General features: G+C 43.0%; 1 protein-coding gene across 1 annotated transcript in view; it reads left to right on the top strand.

Annotated features, from left to right (window-relative positions):
- The window catches only part of FLT1 (fms related receptor tyrosine kinase 1), a 111,113-nt gene that overhangs the window by 74,524 nt on the left and 20,419 nt on the right, over positions 1–16,170 (top strand). The window contains exons 14-18 of the mRNA XM_071736570.1: positions 1,254–1,400; positions 2,747–2,878; positions 8,670–8,776; positions 10,626–10,764; positions 15,757–15,861. Of these exons, the coding sequence (XP_071592671.1) occupies positions 1,254–1,400; positions 2,747–2,878; positions 8,670–8,776; positions 10,626–10,764; positions 15,757–15,861 (630 nt within the window). The remainder of the gene's footprint in view (positions 1–1,253; positions 1,401–2,746; positions 2,879–8,669; positions 8,777–10,625; positions 10,765–15,756; positions 15,862–16,170) is intronic.

Below are 16,170 nucleotides of genomic sequence, written 5' to 3'. Positions count from 1 at the left end.
AGTAACTGCTGATGCTGGCAGTGTCTTTGAAGGGAAAGACTGCAAATAATTGGTTCTTTCAAGACAGGGCAATTTGAGGGAATCTTCAGAGCATTTGCATCTGTGAGACTTCCTCAGGAGCTCTCTGGATTCTCTATGACAAAAATTATGATGCGAGAGTTGCAAATGGGACAGAAAGATGTTGCCATGTACCGTGCATAAACGTTGCAAATATCTTGGTCCTTGTCAGAACAACCTTCAGCTCTGTATGAAATGGGGAAAGGAGTGCCAAAGGGCTGAAATAAGGATGAGAAAGATTTGTTGCTTTGCTTCTTTCAGGGATTACTTTAACATGATGTTTTCAGAGTGCTTTTGAAATGCCCTTCTCGGAGGCCCTCAAGCAGGAGCAGAACAGATGAGACGCGCTTCCAATACTCCCTGTCACTGACTTTCATGGAAATGTGTTTCAGGATATTGCATTTGGATGAGTGTCTGTAGATAAAAGTAAAACAGGAGCAGTGTTTTTTTGCTGTGTGGGCTGCTAGCACTCAGCTTCAGCCCTTGCTGCCAGAGTTTCCAATGTGTGTGGCTGCCGGAGGACATGGGTCCTTTTCTCACCAGCGCAGTTTTGGCAGTCGGGCTGCGGTGTGGTACGGCCAAGCCTTGTTATGCTCAGCCAAATATGTGCAACGCAAAAGTGGAAGAATTTACGAAGGCTTTGGGACATGTAACACAATGTTTTTGTGCTTGTGGTTTCTGGTTTTAGATGATGTGTTTGCTGAATGGAATTTGTAAGTGTACTCTTCAAAGTAAGTAAGTGATAGCAGCCACATTCTCAGGTACCACGTGTACAAAGCTGCTTGGTGCTGCCAGTCATGCAGAGATACTCTGCTACCAGAGTTACAGAAGTGTCCAGCTAACTGCTAAAATTTTGGTGTCACAGTTCATTTCTCCTCATGATGCAAGACTCTGAGCTTTCATAGAAACTCGTTGCTTCCCATAAACAGATGTGGTCAGTTATGGAAAAGAGGAAATCTTTTAAACAATGTCACCACTAGGTCTTCATGGTCAGCATAACCTGTTATCACTGGGTAGCAGGGTAGTCTGTACACCCCAGATGCTCTTAAGCAAACTCAAATGGTAAATAAATTCCATGAATTATAAACTTGCTAGGGCAGCCATAGCTGTTTACATGAGTAAAATTCTGGTAAGGAAGATAATTAAACCCCCACAGTTACAGGAATGTAAAACAGAGGTGTTGTTTTGTCTTGTAGCTCAAGAGGCACCAGCCCTGCTGCGGCAGCTCATGGATCAGACAGTGAACACCAGTCACTCGGCCATGCTGGAGTGCCAGGCTCATGGCATCCCTGAGCCTCAGATATCCTGGTTTAAAAATCATGAGGAAATACAGCAGCAATCAGGTGAGAGCCCTGTGTACTCATTTACCTTTTTGGAGCTTTTTCATTTACCTGTCTGCCTCAGGTATCCCTTTGCAGCCTCATGGCACCAGCACCCAGGTGTAAGGCAGGAATTACTGCCTGGTGTTACAGGCTGGCAGGCAGCAGTGTGGGTGTTCCAGGTTATTTTGTCTAATTCCAAAACCTCAGCCAGGCTAGAGATGTGGGCACAATGTGGGCACACTCCTCTGTGGAGTCTGTGGAAAAAATATAGCTCTCAGTTTGCTTCTCGGAAGAGTCATCTTCAGAGAAATATATTTCTCTCTGTTCACTATAGAGGGAGCCTAAGGATCAGATGTCCTGGCCAATGTATAGCCAGGCAAGAGAAAGCCAGGCTTGAGGGATGTGTGTAAGGAATACCAGTGGGGGTCTGTGGTCAGGCTTGCAAAATCTGTTCTAGATTCACAGCCTAGCTGCCAGACTAATTCTGTATCTGGAGTCTCCAAACTTGAAATGCATCTGCCAGCAGCCAGGGAATCTGGGTCTCATGCAGCAGAAAGGGACAGCTTCCCAGATGGCATGCCACAGCTTCAGGAAAACTTTGGGAGGTATTAACTGCTGTGTCTGGAATGTGATTTCAAAGATCAGCTAAGACTACTACTAAGTCCTGCTCAGATGGCACCACAGTCACAGAAATGTTCCTTGAAGATTTCAGGTGGAGATGAATGATAAGGAAAAAGGCAAAACCTTTCTTGTTGGAATTCATCCACATTTGGATAAGAAGCACAACATAAGCTAATGATACAGGCTCAGCAAAAATGTTCAAAGAGATTTGGCCTGTAGGAACTTGAATCCTAAGTCTACTTTTCAATAGCAGCATTTTAGAAAGTTTTTGTGTAAGGGTCTGTCCTGCATTATTGGAAATTACTATAGCATGGAGATAGACAACTGGGAAAATCTTTGAGGATTTCTCCAGATGCATTATAAGCCTGTGCAGACTCTCAGCACAGACACTAAACTTAATCTAGAGATGGATTCCTTGAAGCTTTACAGTGACCACATCATTGTAATGTGCACTATTAACACCACCTTCCAAAATGTCATGTGCCAGTCAATATGCACCATACACAGTGCTCCCAAGATCAGTCCCTTAGGCTGAGCTTTTTCACTCACACAAGTGCTTTGTAAACACCAATTTCCAAAATGTTCCAAAAACATCCAAGTACGTTTGGCTTTCCTGCAGACATTTTGCTGTGCAGTCTGTGGCTCAGATTTCTTTTGAGAAGAATTTGAAGCAGATATTGTTACAAAAGGGACTGGTTTTGTTTATATCCTGGCTCCCTCTCATTGCTAAATATTTCATTTCACAGGAATAATTTTAGGGCCCGGAAGCCGAATGCTGTTTATTGAAAGAGTAAAAGAGGAGGATGAAGGACTTTACCAGTGTATAGCCACCAACTTAAAAGGGTCTGTGGAGAGTGCAGCGTATGTGACAGTACAAGGTAAAATATGACATAAAATGGGACGAGCAAGTTTGCCATGGGTGATGCTCTTACTCAGGCTGGAAAGGCAGGGAGGGGAGGGTTGACTTGGGGCTGAGGCAGTAATCTCTGAAGGCAGGAATTTGAAGGAAGTCCTAGCAAGGAAAGCATACCAGGTTGGAAAGGAAGCCCAGCAGGAAATGCTAACTCAGAGCATGTTTACACTGACCTAAAAAGAAGAATTGCTTCAACCCAACAAAGATCAGGTCAGGGTAGAAGAGAAATGTAAATTTAGTATCATCAAAACAAACAAAAAACAGAATAAGGAACACTCTCCTACCCACTTATTTTCCCATTTTATGTTAATTCCATAGAAATTAGGGGCTTGAGATACTTTTATTTGATTATTTTCAGTGTAAAGTGAACTGTCAAACAGGACTAGAAAATTTTAGTGCAATGATAGCTACATATACATTTTTCAGATTTCTTGTAAGAAGTAGGAATGATCTAGTTATTCCTGTAACCATTATTTTTGCTATTCATTTAAATGTCCATCATTGTCCTGCCTTCTGTCAAGCTGGACTCAGGCCTATGGCAGTGACTTCTACCAATCGGTTTTACTTTGCATAAAAATAAATTCTATTCAGCAGTTGGTTTTTTTTTGTTCATTTAATTGAGTACCCTTTAGGTTCATATATTACAAGATAAGAGAAGTAGGTTGGCATTATGAAGAAAAATCAGTACCATGGATAAATTGAATTTGACAAAATCTATCTTGTTGCTATCATGTATTGAGTAAATAGCCCCAAATGCATTTAGTTTCTCTTTAAAGAAGACAATGTGACTATCACTAGGTCTCTCAGGCAGGGATTATATCTTTGAGGATGTTCTCATACAATTGCTAAATGTATCTGAATACTACTCAGTGTTTGGATACTATGCTCCAGCAGAAGACAATTACAGCTACTAAGTTGGTATTGATTTTCTGCCATGGGTGTGTTAGCAGTCTCAGTTAATGGTGATGGTTGATGATACAATTATGTTTTCAATCTAAAAGGTCAGGGATAAGTATATGTACATGTGGACTGGCCTAAGTGGTGTAATCCAGGAGTTAAAACCTGTGAATAATAGAAAGGTTTTTATGGCCACTCTAGTAACTAAAAGAATAAATTGTGTCTAAGTGCTTGCTGTTCAAACATCCCACTAATTGATAGCCCTTGACAATGTAATTCATTATTGTATTGGCTTTTAACATTATTGTAGTTTGGCTATTTATTGCAACCACAAGCATTCTGTCAGATGGCTTCTGGGAATGTGTCCTAGTCTGTGATCCAGGGGAGAGTAAAGCCAGCAGTGGGAAAGCTGCTTCTTTGGTTACATGACCTGGGACACCACTGTCAGTGTTCTTGTGTGACTCCTATGGGAGCTCTTAGATAAGCAACAAATTAAGTTTACCATATTAAATCTATGAGATTGGATTAAAATCTGTTCAGACTGGATGAAAAAAAAAAAAAAGAGAGACAATTTGTCTTATATACATGACCAAGGAAAATGCTTTTCCTACTTCTCCTTCCTACTGCCTGAAAGAACTTCAGTGGAGGTTTTGTCTCCTACACTGAACTGGAATTCCTATCCCTGTCCCAAAGAATGGCAGCCCCTCACTCTATCCTTCAGCCTGGAGGGGCAAGATCAGGACTTAAACACTGAGCTCTCTCTAAGCTTTGCTGCTTGCTTTTCTTCCTGAGAAATACAGACCCTGAGACTGCTGCTGCAAGCACCAAAGCCTCCCCTGTGTCAAAGCCTCCCCTGTGTCCCGGCGGAGCGCGGGGCTGCAGATCAAAGGGAGCAGAGCATTGCCTCCTGCTGATGGCCGTGTTTAGCAGATTGGAAGAGTAGGTTGTGAATGAGTCAGGAAGGAAACTGTCTGCTCTCTTTATTTCCTCAAAAAAACCCATTCTTATAGTCACAGATAAAACAATGTGTTATTTTTGTATCCGAGATGGATGAATGGATGATGGGATCCAAGGGCCGTCTTTAAATAATCTCAGCCCATGTTTGGTTTGGAAGCTGTGCTTGCCGGGCTGTCTGAGGAGCAGAGGGGCTGTGGTTGTGGACATGTCACAGTATGTCCGCTTGTTCTTGGCTGAGGAACTGAAGAGGCAGCAACTCTGCAAGGAGCAAACGGGAACAGCAAATGGCTGCCAGAGCACGCAGCAGGTGGAGGGAATTGTGCCTTAAAAAACCCAGGGGCACAGCTCCTGGGCACGAGGGGAACACAGGTTGCCTTGGGCAGCTCTTCTTCGAGGGATCATGTAGTTGCACGTGTCTACCTTGCTCACAGAGTGGATGAATTGCCATGAAACCTTGTCCTGTTTCTCCTCCTGGGGACTCTCCCAGCCCCCTCAATACAGTGAGTTGCAGAGGGGCTGCACCATCTGAAGGGGATGAGTTGATGAAGGAAGCAGCATCTTTTACAGCTCATGCTCACTGGAATACAGGCATGTAACAAGCAAATGAACACAGCAACATGCCCTGTCTTGAAGATGGTGGTTGATAACTTAATGTGATCCCTGATGATGAGAAGGAAATCATCACATTTATTAAACATTTATGGAACTATTCTGATAATATGAAAATGGTGTTTGCTTTTTAAATAACTGTTTTTAGTACCTTACCTACCTCTCTAACTTTGTACATCAAAAACCTGGTGCACATTTTGGATCACTCTAAAGCCATCAGGAATGTTTCCATGAAGTTTAACTGGAATTCCGGAATTCCCTCTGTTACTGAATGAGGCTCAGAGTGGGTTATGAGGGCAGCTGTAACAAAAAATTTAAACACCAGGGGACTCCTATTACCTCAGAGAACCAACAAAGGGAGCTGGAAGGGAGTCCTGGTGGCCTCTTGCTCAACCTCTGCTCAAACCAGTATCGTCATCAACATTGTATCCAGTCAATGATGGCTTTGGCTCAAGGTCAGGAGGAGAAATTCCCGAGCATCTCTAAGCACTTGTCCAGGGGTGAGGGATATTTTGGATGCAGCACAGGGTGGTGTTGCCCCAGGCATTGCTTTTTCCCTGGCTGACACATGACCCAGAGATTCAGGGGCATGAAGGAGGCTGCAGGGAGTCAGATGGGACAGAGATGCTCATGGAGGAAAATCTGAGTCTAATGAGGTAGCTGGTGTGTAAAGATCTGGGAAAGATCTAAAGGGGAGGCAGAAAACTTGGGCTACCAGACAGAGAGGGATTTGGCCCTGCCTACAGCCCCTCCAAGCTTTGTTAATCCTGAACTCTCTTCTGGGTGCTCCTGCCTGTTAGGTCTCAAGTCAAACCTGTTCCTACCCAGAGAAACACTCAGCCAGCTCTGGCTGCAAGCCTTTTAGCAAGACTAGGGATCTGGCATTTCATAACCCAGCCCAACCACAGCCTGGAGAAATGCTTTCTGGTTGCCTAAATTCACTAAAACTTTTCAAAGATGGTACCTTCACATCTCTTCACTAACTAGTGAAGTGGTTAGGGAGTTAGTTAGTGGTTAGTGAGTGGTTAGGAAGTTGCTGCCTTCCACCCTGGGACTGTATCCTGCCTCAGGGGTTTTCTGGGTCCTGCCATATGGAACAGGAGCAAGAACTTAACCCTCAGCGCCTCCAGGTTTTGCAGAATAAACGCCAGAAACTATTACTCACCATCTGCACGGCTGCTGCTCAGACACAAGAGGAGAATATCCATATGTAAAAGGAAAGCCTGATGCCAGAGGACAGGCAAGCTGCATTAGGCTGTATTGTTTATGCCATCATTCTGACCCTTGTCTAAAACAAGCCTTTAAGAATACTTGTGAAAATAATTTAACGCTCCTGGCATTTTTGAGAAATAGATATTTTGTATCTCCATTTGCAGTTGCAGTCGAATTGTTCTTCAGTAAGCTTTATTCTCAAAGCTCCATTATGGACGTGCTGAAACAAAATTAGATACAGGGCACAAACACAAATCTGATTATCACCTTTAGAGAGAGAAGATACCATGCCAAATAAGCCACAGCTACAGATAGAAATTCAACCTCTGAACAAAGCTGTGTCACCTTGCCAGGCAGCACATCCCTCTGGATTAGCTGGTAAACCCACCAGTGAGACATCAGTCATCCCTTTTTCATTTGTCAGGAGTAGCACTGAAACACTGAGCTGCCTGAGGTCTGAAACTGCTGCAAGTGCAATTGACAAAACCACTGTGAAATCATGTTCAGAATTACTCCTCCTTGTCAGCTCGTTTTCTCTCTCTGGAGGGTGCATCAGAATAAGAAGCAGAGCACTAAGGGTTGGGGTTTTTTGTTTTTGGTGTTTTTGTTGTTGGTTTGTTGTGGGTTTTTTTTCATTTGCTACCAATCCGATGGAAAACATATCGTGGGAAGTGTGGTATTTTGACACAATCACAGTATTTCCAAAGCAGACTGCTCTGAAAGCATTTTACAAGTCCCTAGGTAGTATTCAGAAAATAATTTTATTTTGGCTTTTTTAGGCTCTGTCAGTGGGCTCTAATACTCTCCAGATTTCTAATATTCATGTTTTCTTGCTGCATCCTATTCAGTCATTGTTGGCTTTGGTTTTCTGGGGTTAATCTGTTCCCTGGTTTGGAGACCTTTCCTGGCTCCCTGCCAGCTGGGTTCTACAAGGTGATGCTGTGTCCTGTGAAGGAGATGGTTCCATGGGAAGGATCCCATGTCCCCTCGGGAGACTGGTCCAGTGCTACTGGTGAGACCAGCAGGAGACCTCAAGGCATGAACCTGCTGGGGCACTGGCAGGTTGAAGGGAGCTGTGGGTCCTGCAACCCCAGGTGGGGATTAGGATTAAGATCCCCATGCCAAGCTTTCCACAAGATGAGTTCACTGGTGCCACAGCATCTACATCCTGCATCCACACCACTTTACATCCACACCATGCAAAGGAGAACCCATGTACTGCTGCCAGCTGTACTGCAAGCCTCCAAGGAAGCCCCCAGCCCTTCCCCAGAGAGGTTTTGATGAGGACTGGTATGTTTCCAGTATGGCTGGCATGGAGGTGCAGGCTGCAGGGCTCGGGTATCAGCATTGAAGAGTTCACCAACCTGGGGCAGAGCAGGTGCAGTCCTCAAGGAAAGGCATCAAATGTCCTGGACAAAAAACCAATCTGCAGCACTGCGATGTGCCCCAGGTCATTCCTGGATTCACTGGTGTCTGCATCAGCATGAGCCTTCCCTGGAGCTTCTTTGGCATCAGCAGCATCTCTCACACCACATCGTTTGCCCCTGGGTAAAGGCCAGCAGAGCTGTCCCATCCCTGCAGCCTCATCTCTTCCCAAGGCTTCTAGGGACTGAGCACTTCCGAGACCTCTGCTCCTCTCCTGGATATGATCTTGGACAGATTATTTTGCTGTTGGGGTGGGAGTGTTGTGCACACATGCCTGCACACAGTCTTACACAGAGGAAATTTGACTGAAAATATTCTGCACCTGAATTGCTACCTCGAAAGGAAACTGTCATCTGATGCTTCATCCTCAACCTGTGATTCTATGATTCTGGGCCACAGGATCACAAAGAGCTGTTTTTTTACTGAAAAACATACAGATGTATAGAATACAGTTTTGCTGTGTTTAATGCACTGGATTTGCTGGGGAAACCATATTTTAAACACAGGCTCTGTGAACCAGTCCAAATAGAGATTAATACACCATTGAAAAGAAGGACACTGGACCTTCCTGGTATTTTATTCTAATGGCAGAGAAACCTGAAGTGTCCTTTCTTTGCAGGTCATTTTCTAAAATGTTTGCTGCTTGATTTTCCCAGGCACATCAGAGAGGTCAAACCTGGAGCTAATAACCCTGACCTGTACCTGTGTGGCTGCAACACTCTTTTGGCTACTGTTGACCCTCTTCATTCGCAAGCTGAAGAGGGTAAGAAAGAATGGGGAGCTCCCAAAAGCATCTGCCTTTTCTTGCCAGCCATTTGTTTGTGTTAGAAAATCCTTCCTAGGCCACTGGGATTGCTGAGTCTCAAAAAAAAAACCCAAAACTCTGATTCATTTAGTGCTCACCTTTGTTCCCTGTGCAATCACCAGGCTGCTGACGGGTGCCCAGAGAACCATAACTCACAAGGCTGAGCATGAGTAAGCCCAGAATCAAAGCCCAGGTGGGGGCAAGGCTCTGTGACTTGCAATCATTTGAGTGTCTGACTCCCACCAAAGGCATCTCCATTCCCTTAAAAACTGTGGGAGTTTGGCATCTTTATGTCTTTGAAGATCTGAGTGAGTGAGAATGACAGATCTTCACAGGGCTTGCTGGGGTCTGGTTTGCACACAGTGTCTCCTATAATTACATCACTTCCAAAGTGATATTTCACTGAAGTACTTTTGGTGGTGCAGCCACTAGAGCAGATGATCCTGTATCAGCAGGATAACATTAACTGCCCCTGCAGCTGACCCTCTTTCTCATTCAAGGCTGACTCTGATGGTTTAAAGCCCTTTTTTTTTTTTTGGCAGCACATGTGTGCCTTGCATGGTGTGTGCAGGTTGAATCACAGCAGAGAACACAATTCTTCAGCAGTGCCGAAAGATCTCAGAGCAACTTGCAGGAGCAGATGGATTTAGGGAAGAAAGGAATTTGGGTAATGGGGTGCTCTGCAGCAATGGGATGAGGAATGGCTGCATGTCCCCCTCTCCCCACTATAGCATTACTGAGCCTGGGCTGCCATCCTTAGCCCATCCCAAGAGGTGTCACACCTCAGAGCCACAGGGATCAGCTCACAGCCACCTTGGCTGAGCATAATCCAGCAGGCAACAAAAATTCATGTAGATATTTCTGTGTGGTTTTGTATGTGCCCATGAATGTAGGAAAAGTAACATGGAGGGACTCAGTTCAACAGGTTTTCCACAAATTCCAACTAATAGCCAAGAAATTAGAGCAAACTCTAGATGTTTTTTATAGAAATAAAAGTACCCTCATGTCAAGAAAAAATACAGTGGATTTAAGTAGCAATCTAGGGGTTCTTTGAAGGAAAATATGTTTCAAATGGATGGACTTCACAAAACTTTGAGATTAAGTTAGTATTTCTGTACATTTCTCATGTGAAGTGGGTGATCCATTTGCTCAGCAGACAATGAATTTCTAGTAAATTTATTTGAAATCAAGTGTTTGAAAATATGTATTTGAGCCTGGGTGTTTATGAACTTCTTCAGTCTTAAATAATTTCAATAAACTGGTCAGAAATTATGCCAAAGAAATAAAAAACTCTGAAAATTTGTAAACAGTTCCTGAAACCTATGTCTAGTGTCCTAATGACTGGTCTGGCATACCTGCTAACCACATATGACCCTTCTTTGCTGGGTTTATGGAAAAAAACCAAACCCTGTCAGTTGAACTCCATCTGTTGCATATGGCCACTTTGTGCTTTGCAGAAACACGAAGGGAAGATATTTTTATCAGCAATGTTTAGTCATTTGCTTAAAATATTTCTCCTGACTGTGCATAAGGCCTGTATCATAACACCATATGTTAATACAGATCCATATGGATTTCATTGAAGAAACTGTTGTGTCACATAGGAGGAAACCTAGAGAACAGAGTTTCTTTTACATAATGTCTTGCAATGTTTTAAAAAGCCAAAGAGAGCTTAACCAAACCATCTATTAGACTGTGAAACATTCAGTCCTATGGGGATAATTTACTTGAAATCCTTGATCTAAACAGGAAAATGCTACAGATACCTTATACTCTTTTACATTTTGACGTATTTTTTGTTTTCTAGCCTTATTCCTCTGATTTGAAGACCAACCATTACCTGTCTATCATAATGGATCCTGATGAAATGCCCTTAGATGAGCAATGTGACCGACTGCCTTATGATGCCAGCAAGTGGGAGATTGCAAGAGAAAGGCTTAAACTAGGTAATACTGGGGTACTTCACCTTGGGCTTGCAGTGATTGCGTGAGATGTAGTTGTGCAGTTAAAGGAGTAGCTGGGTGTGGTTTTGGCACAGAGCAGCCAGGTTCAGTCTGAGCTGTTCTATACCATGTGCCCTGTTCTATAGCTGACCTAGAGCAGTTAGGACTGACTGTGTCTACCTGACTTTCCAAATGTATATTTTGACTCCAGGTAGGGAAACTAAAACACAGACAATAGTACTGCACTCTATTTTTTGCAGACTGATTTACTTAAAATAGGACATAAAATTGGGGCAACTGAAGGTTTCCTAATCAGTCTGCTGGCTTGAACGCTTCTCTCTCTAGACCTAGGAGCCTTTTGTTATTGACTGTATCTTATTGTAATTTTGGTATTTTTACTCTAATTTTTTCCTTCTTTTTTCCATGAATATCTGGCAAAAAAACCCAATGCAGAAATGGATCCTCATACTCCATCCCTGTTTCTCCCTTTCCTCTTCTCTCCAGTGTGCTCTCCCTGTTATCCTTCTGTGCTGCAGTTTTACATTATTTGCAGTGCACCCTGAAGTGCAAGAATGTGACAGGAGTCTACACATAAATCAATAAATCTATGGAAATGTCAAACCTGCAGCTAGCTGGCCTGCAAATGCCCCAGTGAAAAGCATGGGTTAGGGGTTGTTCCTCACTTGCTTAGCCTGGTGTGAGACTGACAAGGAGGGCAGGAGACTCGGGACCAGATTTTTGAAGTTGAAGAATCCTTCCAGGAACCACACAGATCCACAGTTGACCACAAAAGGATCAACTTTAAAGTAACAGTGATCTCAGCCTGTTGCTACAGTGCTGTTTGTTCTTCCAGGCCTGCATCAGATTTGTCCTACAGCAAGGGCTAGAAAAATCCCTGCTTTTTAGCTAGGAGCTGAACAGATTCCTTCTGTCCTCCGGGGATCAGAGACAGAGGGTGGTTAAAACATGCAAACACTTGGGATCACACTTAATTTGCCTGCTAGGAATCAGACAACCAGATGTGGAGAAGCACAGCTGAAATATATTGCTAGTGTTTTATAATTGTCATACACAATTCTGGGAATGCTACAAAATAACCTCGTGCTGGAGTGTCCTCAGTCTTCAAATAGTTTTATTACAATGATGGACCAAGAGCTTGATGTGCAGACAACGTGACTGCTGGTTTATGTGATGCTTTGTTTGTGTGTAAATCCCATGGAAAGAATCAAGCAGAAATGGAATGTAAACAACAAGGAAAAACCCATGTCTTTCAGGGTTGGTGTTTGGAGTCTGGAGGTGAGGAATAGAGGACCAGAGAATGAGTTAAAAGTGGGAGAGCTGATGTAAACAAATAAAGAATGCTGACATTGAATGAGAACCAGATTCAGAGAAGTTGGGTATGTGCAGTATGCTAGATTAGCTCAGTGCAAGCCCTGCTTACATGGCAGTTGGCTCAGTCATTGAGTAACCTTGGCAGTCTCTGAGGATTAGTGTCTCACAAACACAAAATGTGCTTCTATGGTTTTTAGAAAATATTTTTACTTAGAAATGCAACCCCTTCCAGCATCAGATATGTCTGTTTCTGTCTTTCCACCTACGTATCCTCCAGGATATGTATTTATTGTAGCTTTTGCAAATAAGTCTCTCTTTTCAGCCCACACCTCCTCTGCTCTGTGTTCCTCCAAAACATGCTCGTACTGCCCATGGCTGTGACGCAACACTTATACAACAGGACTCCCTCTTCAGCTGTAAGAGCTACAGACCTTACAGGAAATTTCAAACAGGCACCACTGAAGTCAGGATAATTAACATTCAGTGTGGATTAGCCTGACTGTGAGCAAAATGTCATCTTTTCATTAGGCAGAAAAATGTTAGTGCTATAAATCACTGTCACTGTAGTTGGCGATAACATTGCGGCCCAGATCAAGTGTTGAGCTATTATGCATTTTCCACCTTACTCTTGGGCTTGACCTTCCTAATGTATGAGAGGTCAAACACTGCTGACGTTGTGGTGCAGAACCCCCAGGGAGTGTTGCCACATGCAACATTGCTCGGGCTCAATGTCAAAACACAGTGGTGGCAGATGGCTTCCTGATGCTCACTTCCTCCTCTGCACCACAAGCCCACAGCGCTGGCACCCAGCAAGCACTTTCCATTCTCCTTCACTGGAGCAGCACTGTCCTGTGTGACAGGATGGAAAACATGAAGTCACATGTAGGGAGAACTCAGAGGACTCAGGCTGTGGCAGAGGACCTGAGAACTTTAGAGCCTCTGTCTTCCCTCAGACCTGGAGAGGAGGCATCTGCCAGGGCTTTTTCCTGATGCCCCAGTCCAGCAACTCACATGCTTGGAAGACCCTGTCCAAATTGGACTGAAATGGAAACCGTCTGATCCAGAACTCCTTGACTGTGGGGTATGTTCACTTCAAAGAGTTCTGAGTTGCCCCAGGAAACCAAAGAAAACTTAAGCAGAGCATTCTGCTTCTGAGGTCTGTAAGTAAATGCTGCAACATTTCATACCTGAGCGTTACCTCAGACATGAGCAGCGCAGCTCCCTGAGGGCTGTGACAAGTTGATTGCCCAGGTGGTTGGGCAACTTAATATTCCTCTGTTTAATTTCTCCATTTGATAATTTAATTTTGTAATTACTTTATGTGTCAACATTGGGGGCTTTTGCAAGAACAATCTGTTGAGATACAGATCTACATACTAAACTGTGGAGTTCAGCCTACATGCTGTAAGGTTAGAGCAGCCCTACTCTGCATTTAGCACAGTGCAAACAGTAGCAGAGCAACAAAGATTAATACACCAAGTGTTACAGTTTCCCATTAAATCACAATAGTTGTTTAGAGAAGGAAGTGTTGTTTCCAGTGCTCTTTCTCCTTTCTGAAAGGTTAGCAGCTTTGTGTGGCTTTATGAGCTAACTGGCTTGTTTTCCAAGCGGTGACTAAGTAGGTTATCTCAGTGTGGGAAGTGAGTTAACAGTGATGGAAGCAGATTAAAGCCATGGGTTAAACAAAGGTATGATGGGTTTTAGAGGATCTCAGATTGCAACTTCATGTTGTAGAAACCATGAACAACCAATACATTGAGAACTAAGAACATCAATTAACCAAGAAAACCAATACCTTAATCTTCAAGTTGTTTCCCTTAAACACCTGCTGCATCAAGAAACCATATGTAGTAACTGAAAATGGTGACTAGATATTCAAAGATAAACACTGATTTACCTGTAATTGTGTGTCAAACACTAAGCCCTTCACAAACCAAAGATCAGTCTGTTGATGCTTTTCACTCATGTAGATTAAATTCTTAATGGTAAGAAATTTGCTAAAATGCTACAGCTAAAATTGCTGTAAAAATGCAACACTTTTGCACATCTAAGGAGGGTATAAATTTCTGGGTTTTTTTTTGGCTTAGCATATTTCATTTCATGTTACCATTGCTTTGATAGCATATGCTGTGTGCTTCTGCTGACAGGCACACTGAGAATCACAGTTTAGAAATGTGATACACATATAAAAGTTAGTATCTATTTATTTTAGAACTGACAGCAGCTCTTTTTCTCTGCTTACGAGTGTCTGGGTGAAATTCATGTCTCACTTTTCCTTCAACAAGTTAGATGGCCAAGTCAGAGCTAGTCAAACAGGTGTCCATCACAGGAAAAGGAAATTATCCTTTGGCTGTGGAGATGGCTATGACATATTTGTGTATCTGAGAAATAAATATATTGCATATGTTCTTTTATAGGAAAAGCTTGTCTTTCTTACCTTGCTTCTATACACATGCTACTATACACCTGCTAGCCACATAGGTACCTGGGTACCTTCTGCTGAAGGTGAAGCATAAATGCAATCTGAAAATAGTTACTTGGAAATAAAAATTTTATTGCTACCTGATATGCTGACAAGAGCTCTCTGATCAAAACTCCTCCAGCCACTCGAGAAGGGCAGAGCCAGCCATGCCTGTCCACATGAGCAGTGCCAAAGAGGAGTCAATATTCCCTGCTGCAAACAGTAATACACCACGAAGGAGGCTGGGAAGATCATAAGACTGACATCAACTATTGTGAACTCTAGGAAAGTTGTAGGACTACCCGTGGAGTCTTACCTGGTTCTGAACATGAGTGAAGAAGACACTCAGCTTCTACTGCTGGAGAGTTTTATTGATGCTCACTGATTTTTCTGAAGGGCTCTGAGTGCTTCTCCTGGGGTCTGCTCAGTAGCAGCATGATTATGATACAGCACAAATGTCTGCCCTTAGGCAGCTGGAAGCATCATACCCACCATAAACAAACCCATCATTTGTGACTCCAAGTCCCCTCTCACAGAAAAGCCCCAGCCCTCGTTTTGCAAAGGTAAAGGTCCCATTTGCCCAGATTTGCAGCTTCTTACAACTCATAGATGCCATCGTACAGGGGCTTGTTGGGGAAGAGCATCAGGGTCTTGTGCCCATAGTTCAGGGGTTTCATTGCCAAGTTGCTGCTTCCTCCCTGGAATAAAGATAATTTTAAGGCACCTTGTTTGAGGAGGAAGAATTCCATTTGTAAAGATTACCTGTGGCAAGCTACATGTTAGTGTGTATGCAGGTTTAGGTGGAGGCCCTGTCTTGTTGAGGACATAAGTACCAGGGTTACAGCCTGCTGCATGGAACAGTTTGCTCAGGAAAAAAGAGGAGCAAATCTTCCTCTGGCTGAGCTAGACTGAAAAAAACTGGGTCAGAAGTCAGTGTACTGCCACTGAATTGTTGCATTCATTTAGCATAATTTTCAGTCATATTACTTATTCCCTCTGTTGAATCTCCTGGTTTGTCTGCTTACTCTTTGAAAAAAACCTAAGCAATCAAAAAGTCTAAAACACCTGTATGCTGGAAATACACATGTGGGACTAATGGTAAAGCACATTTTTCAGTTCATTATCTATGATATCATTCAGTTCATTTGCTGACAATATTTTTTTTTACCAGAATGTCTTTCTCCAACTTATTTTCTTTACAGGAAAGTCTCTTGGACATGGAGCATTTGGAAAGGTGGTACAAGCATCTGCTTTTGGAATTAAGAAATCACCAACATGCAGAATAGTTGCTGTGAAAATGCTGAAAGGTATCTTGCTGAAAAGCTGGGCTGGAAAAAAATGATCCTTTTTATAGTGTCCCATTTTTAGTTTGATCCTATTCAAAGAAAGAGTGTGTGATGTTATTCCCCCACCAATAACTCTCTGAAGTCTCCAAAAATTGTACACCAATTTTCAGGTCCATCACAAGTGAAATGGCAGAACTATGAAATAAAAATTGCATTCACAGTAAAAAAAAAAGGTGATACAGGAGAAAGTTTCACATGTAGTAAAAAAAACCTAATTGCTCATTTTACTGAAAATTTGGTTCCACTACTTCTAATATCAGAATGAATGAA

Source organism: Heliangelus exortis, chromosome 1, assembly GCF_036169615.1.
Source record: "Heliangelus exortis chromosome 1, bHelExo1.hap1, whole genome shotgun sequence".
Classification (NCBI taxonomy): Eukaryota; Metazoa; Chordata; class Aves; order Apodiformes; family Trochilidae; genus Heliangelus; species Heliangelus exortis.
This window is presented reverse-complemented; position numbering and strand designations above follow the sequence as displayed.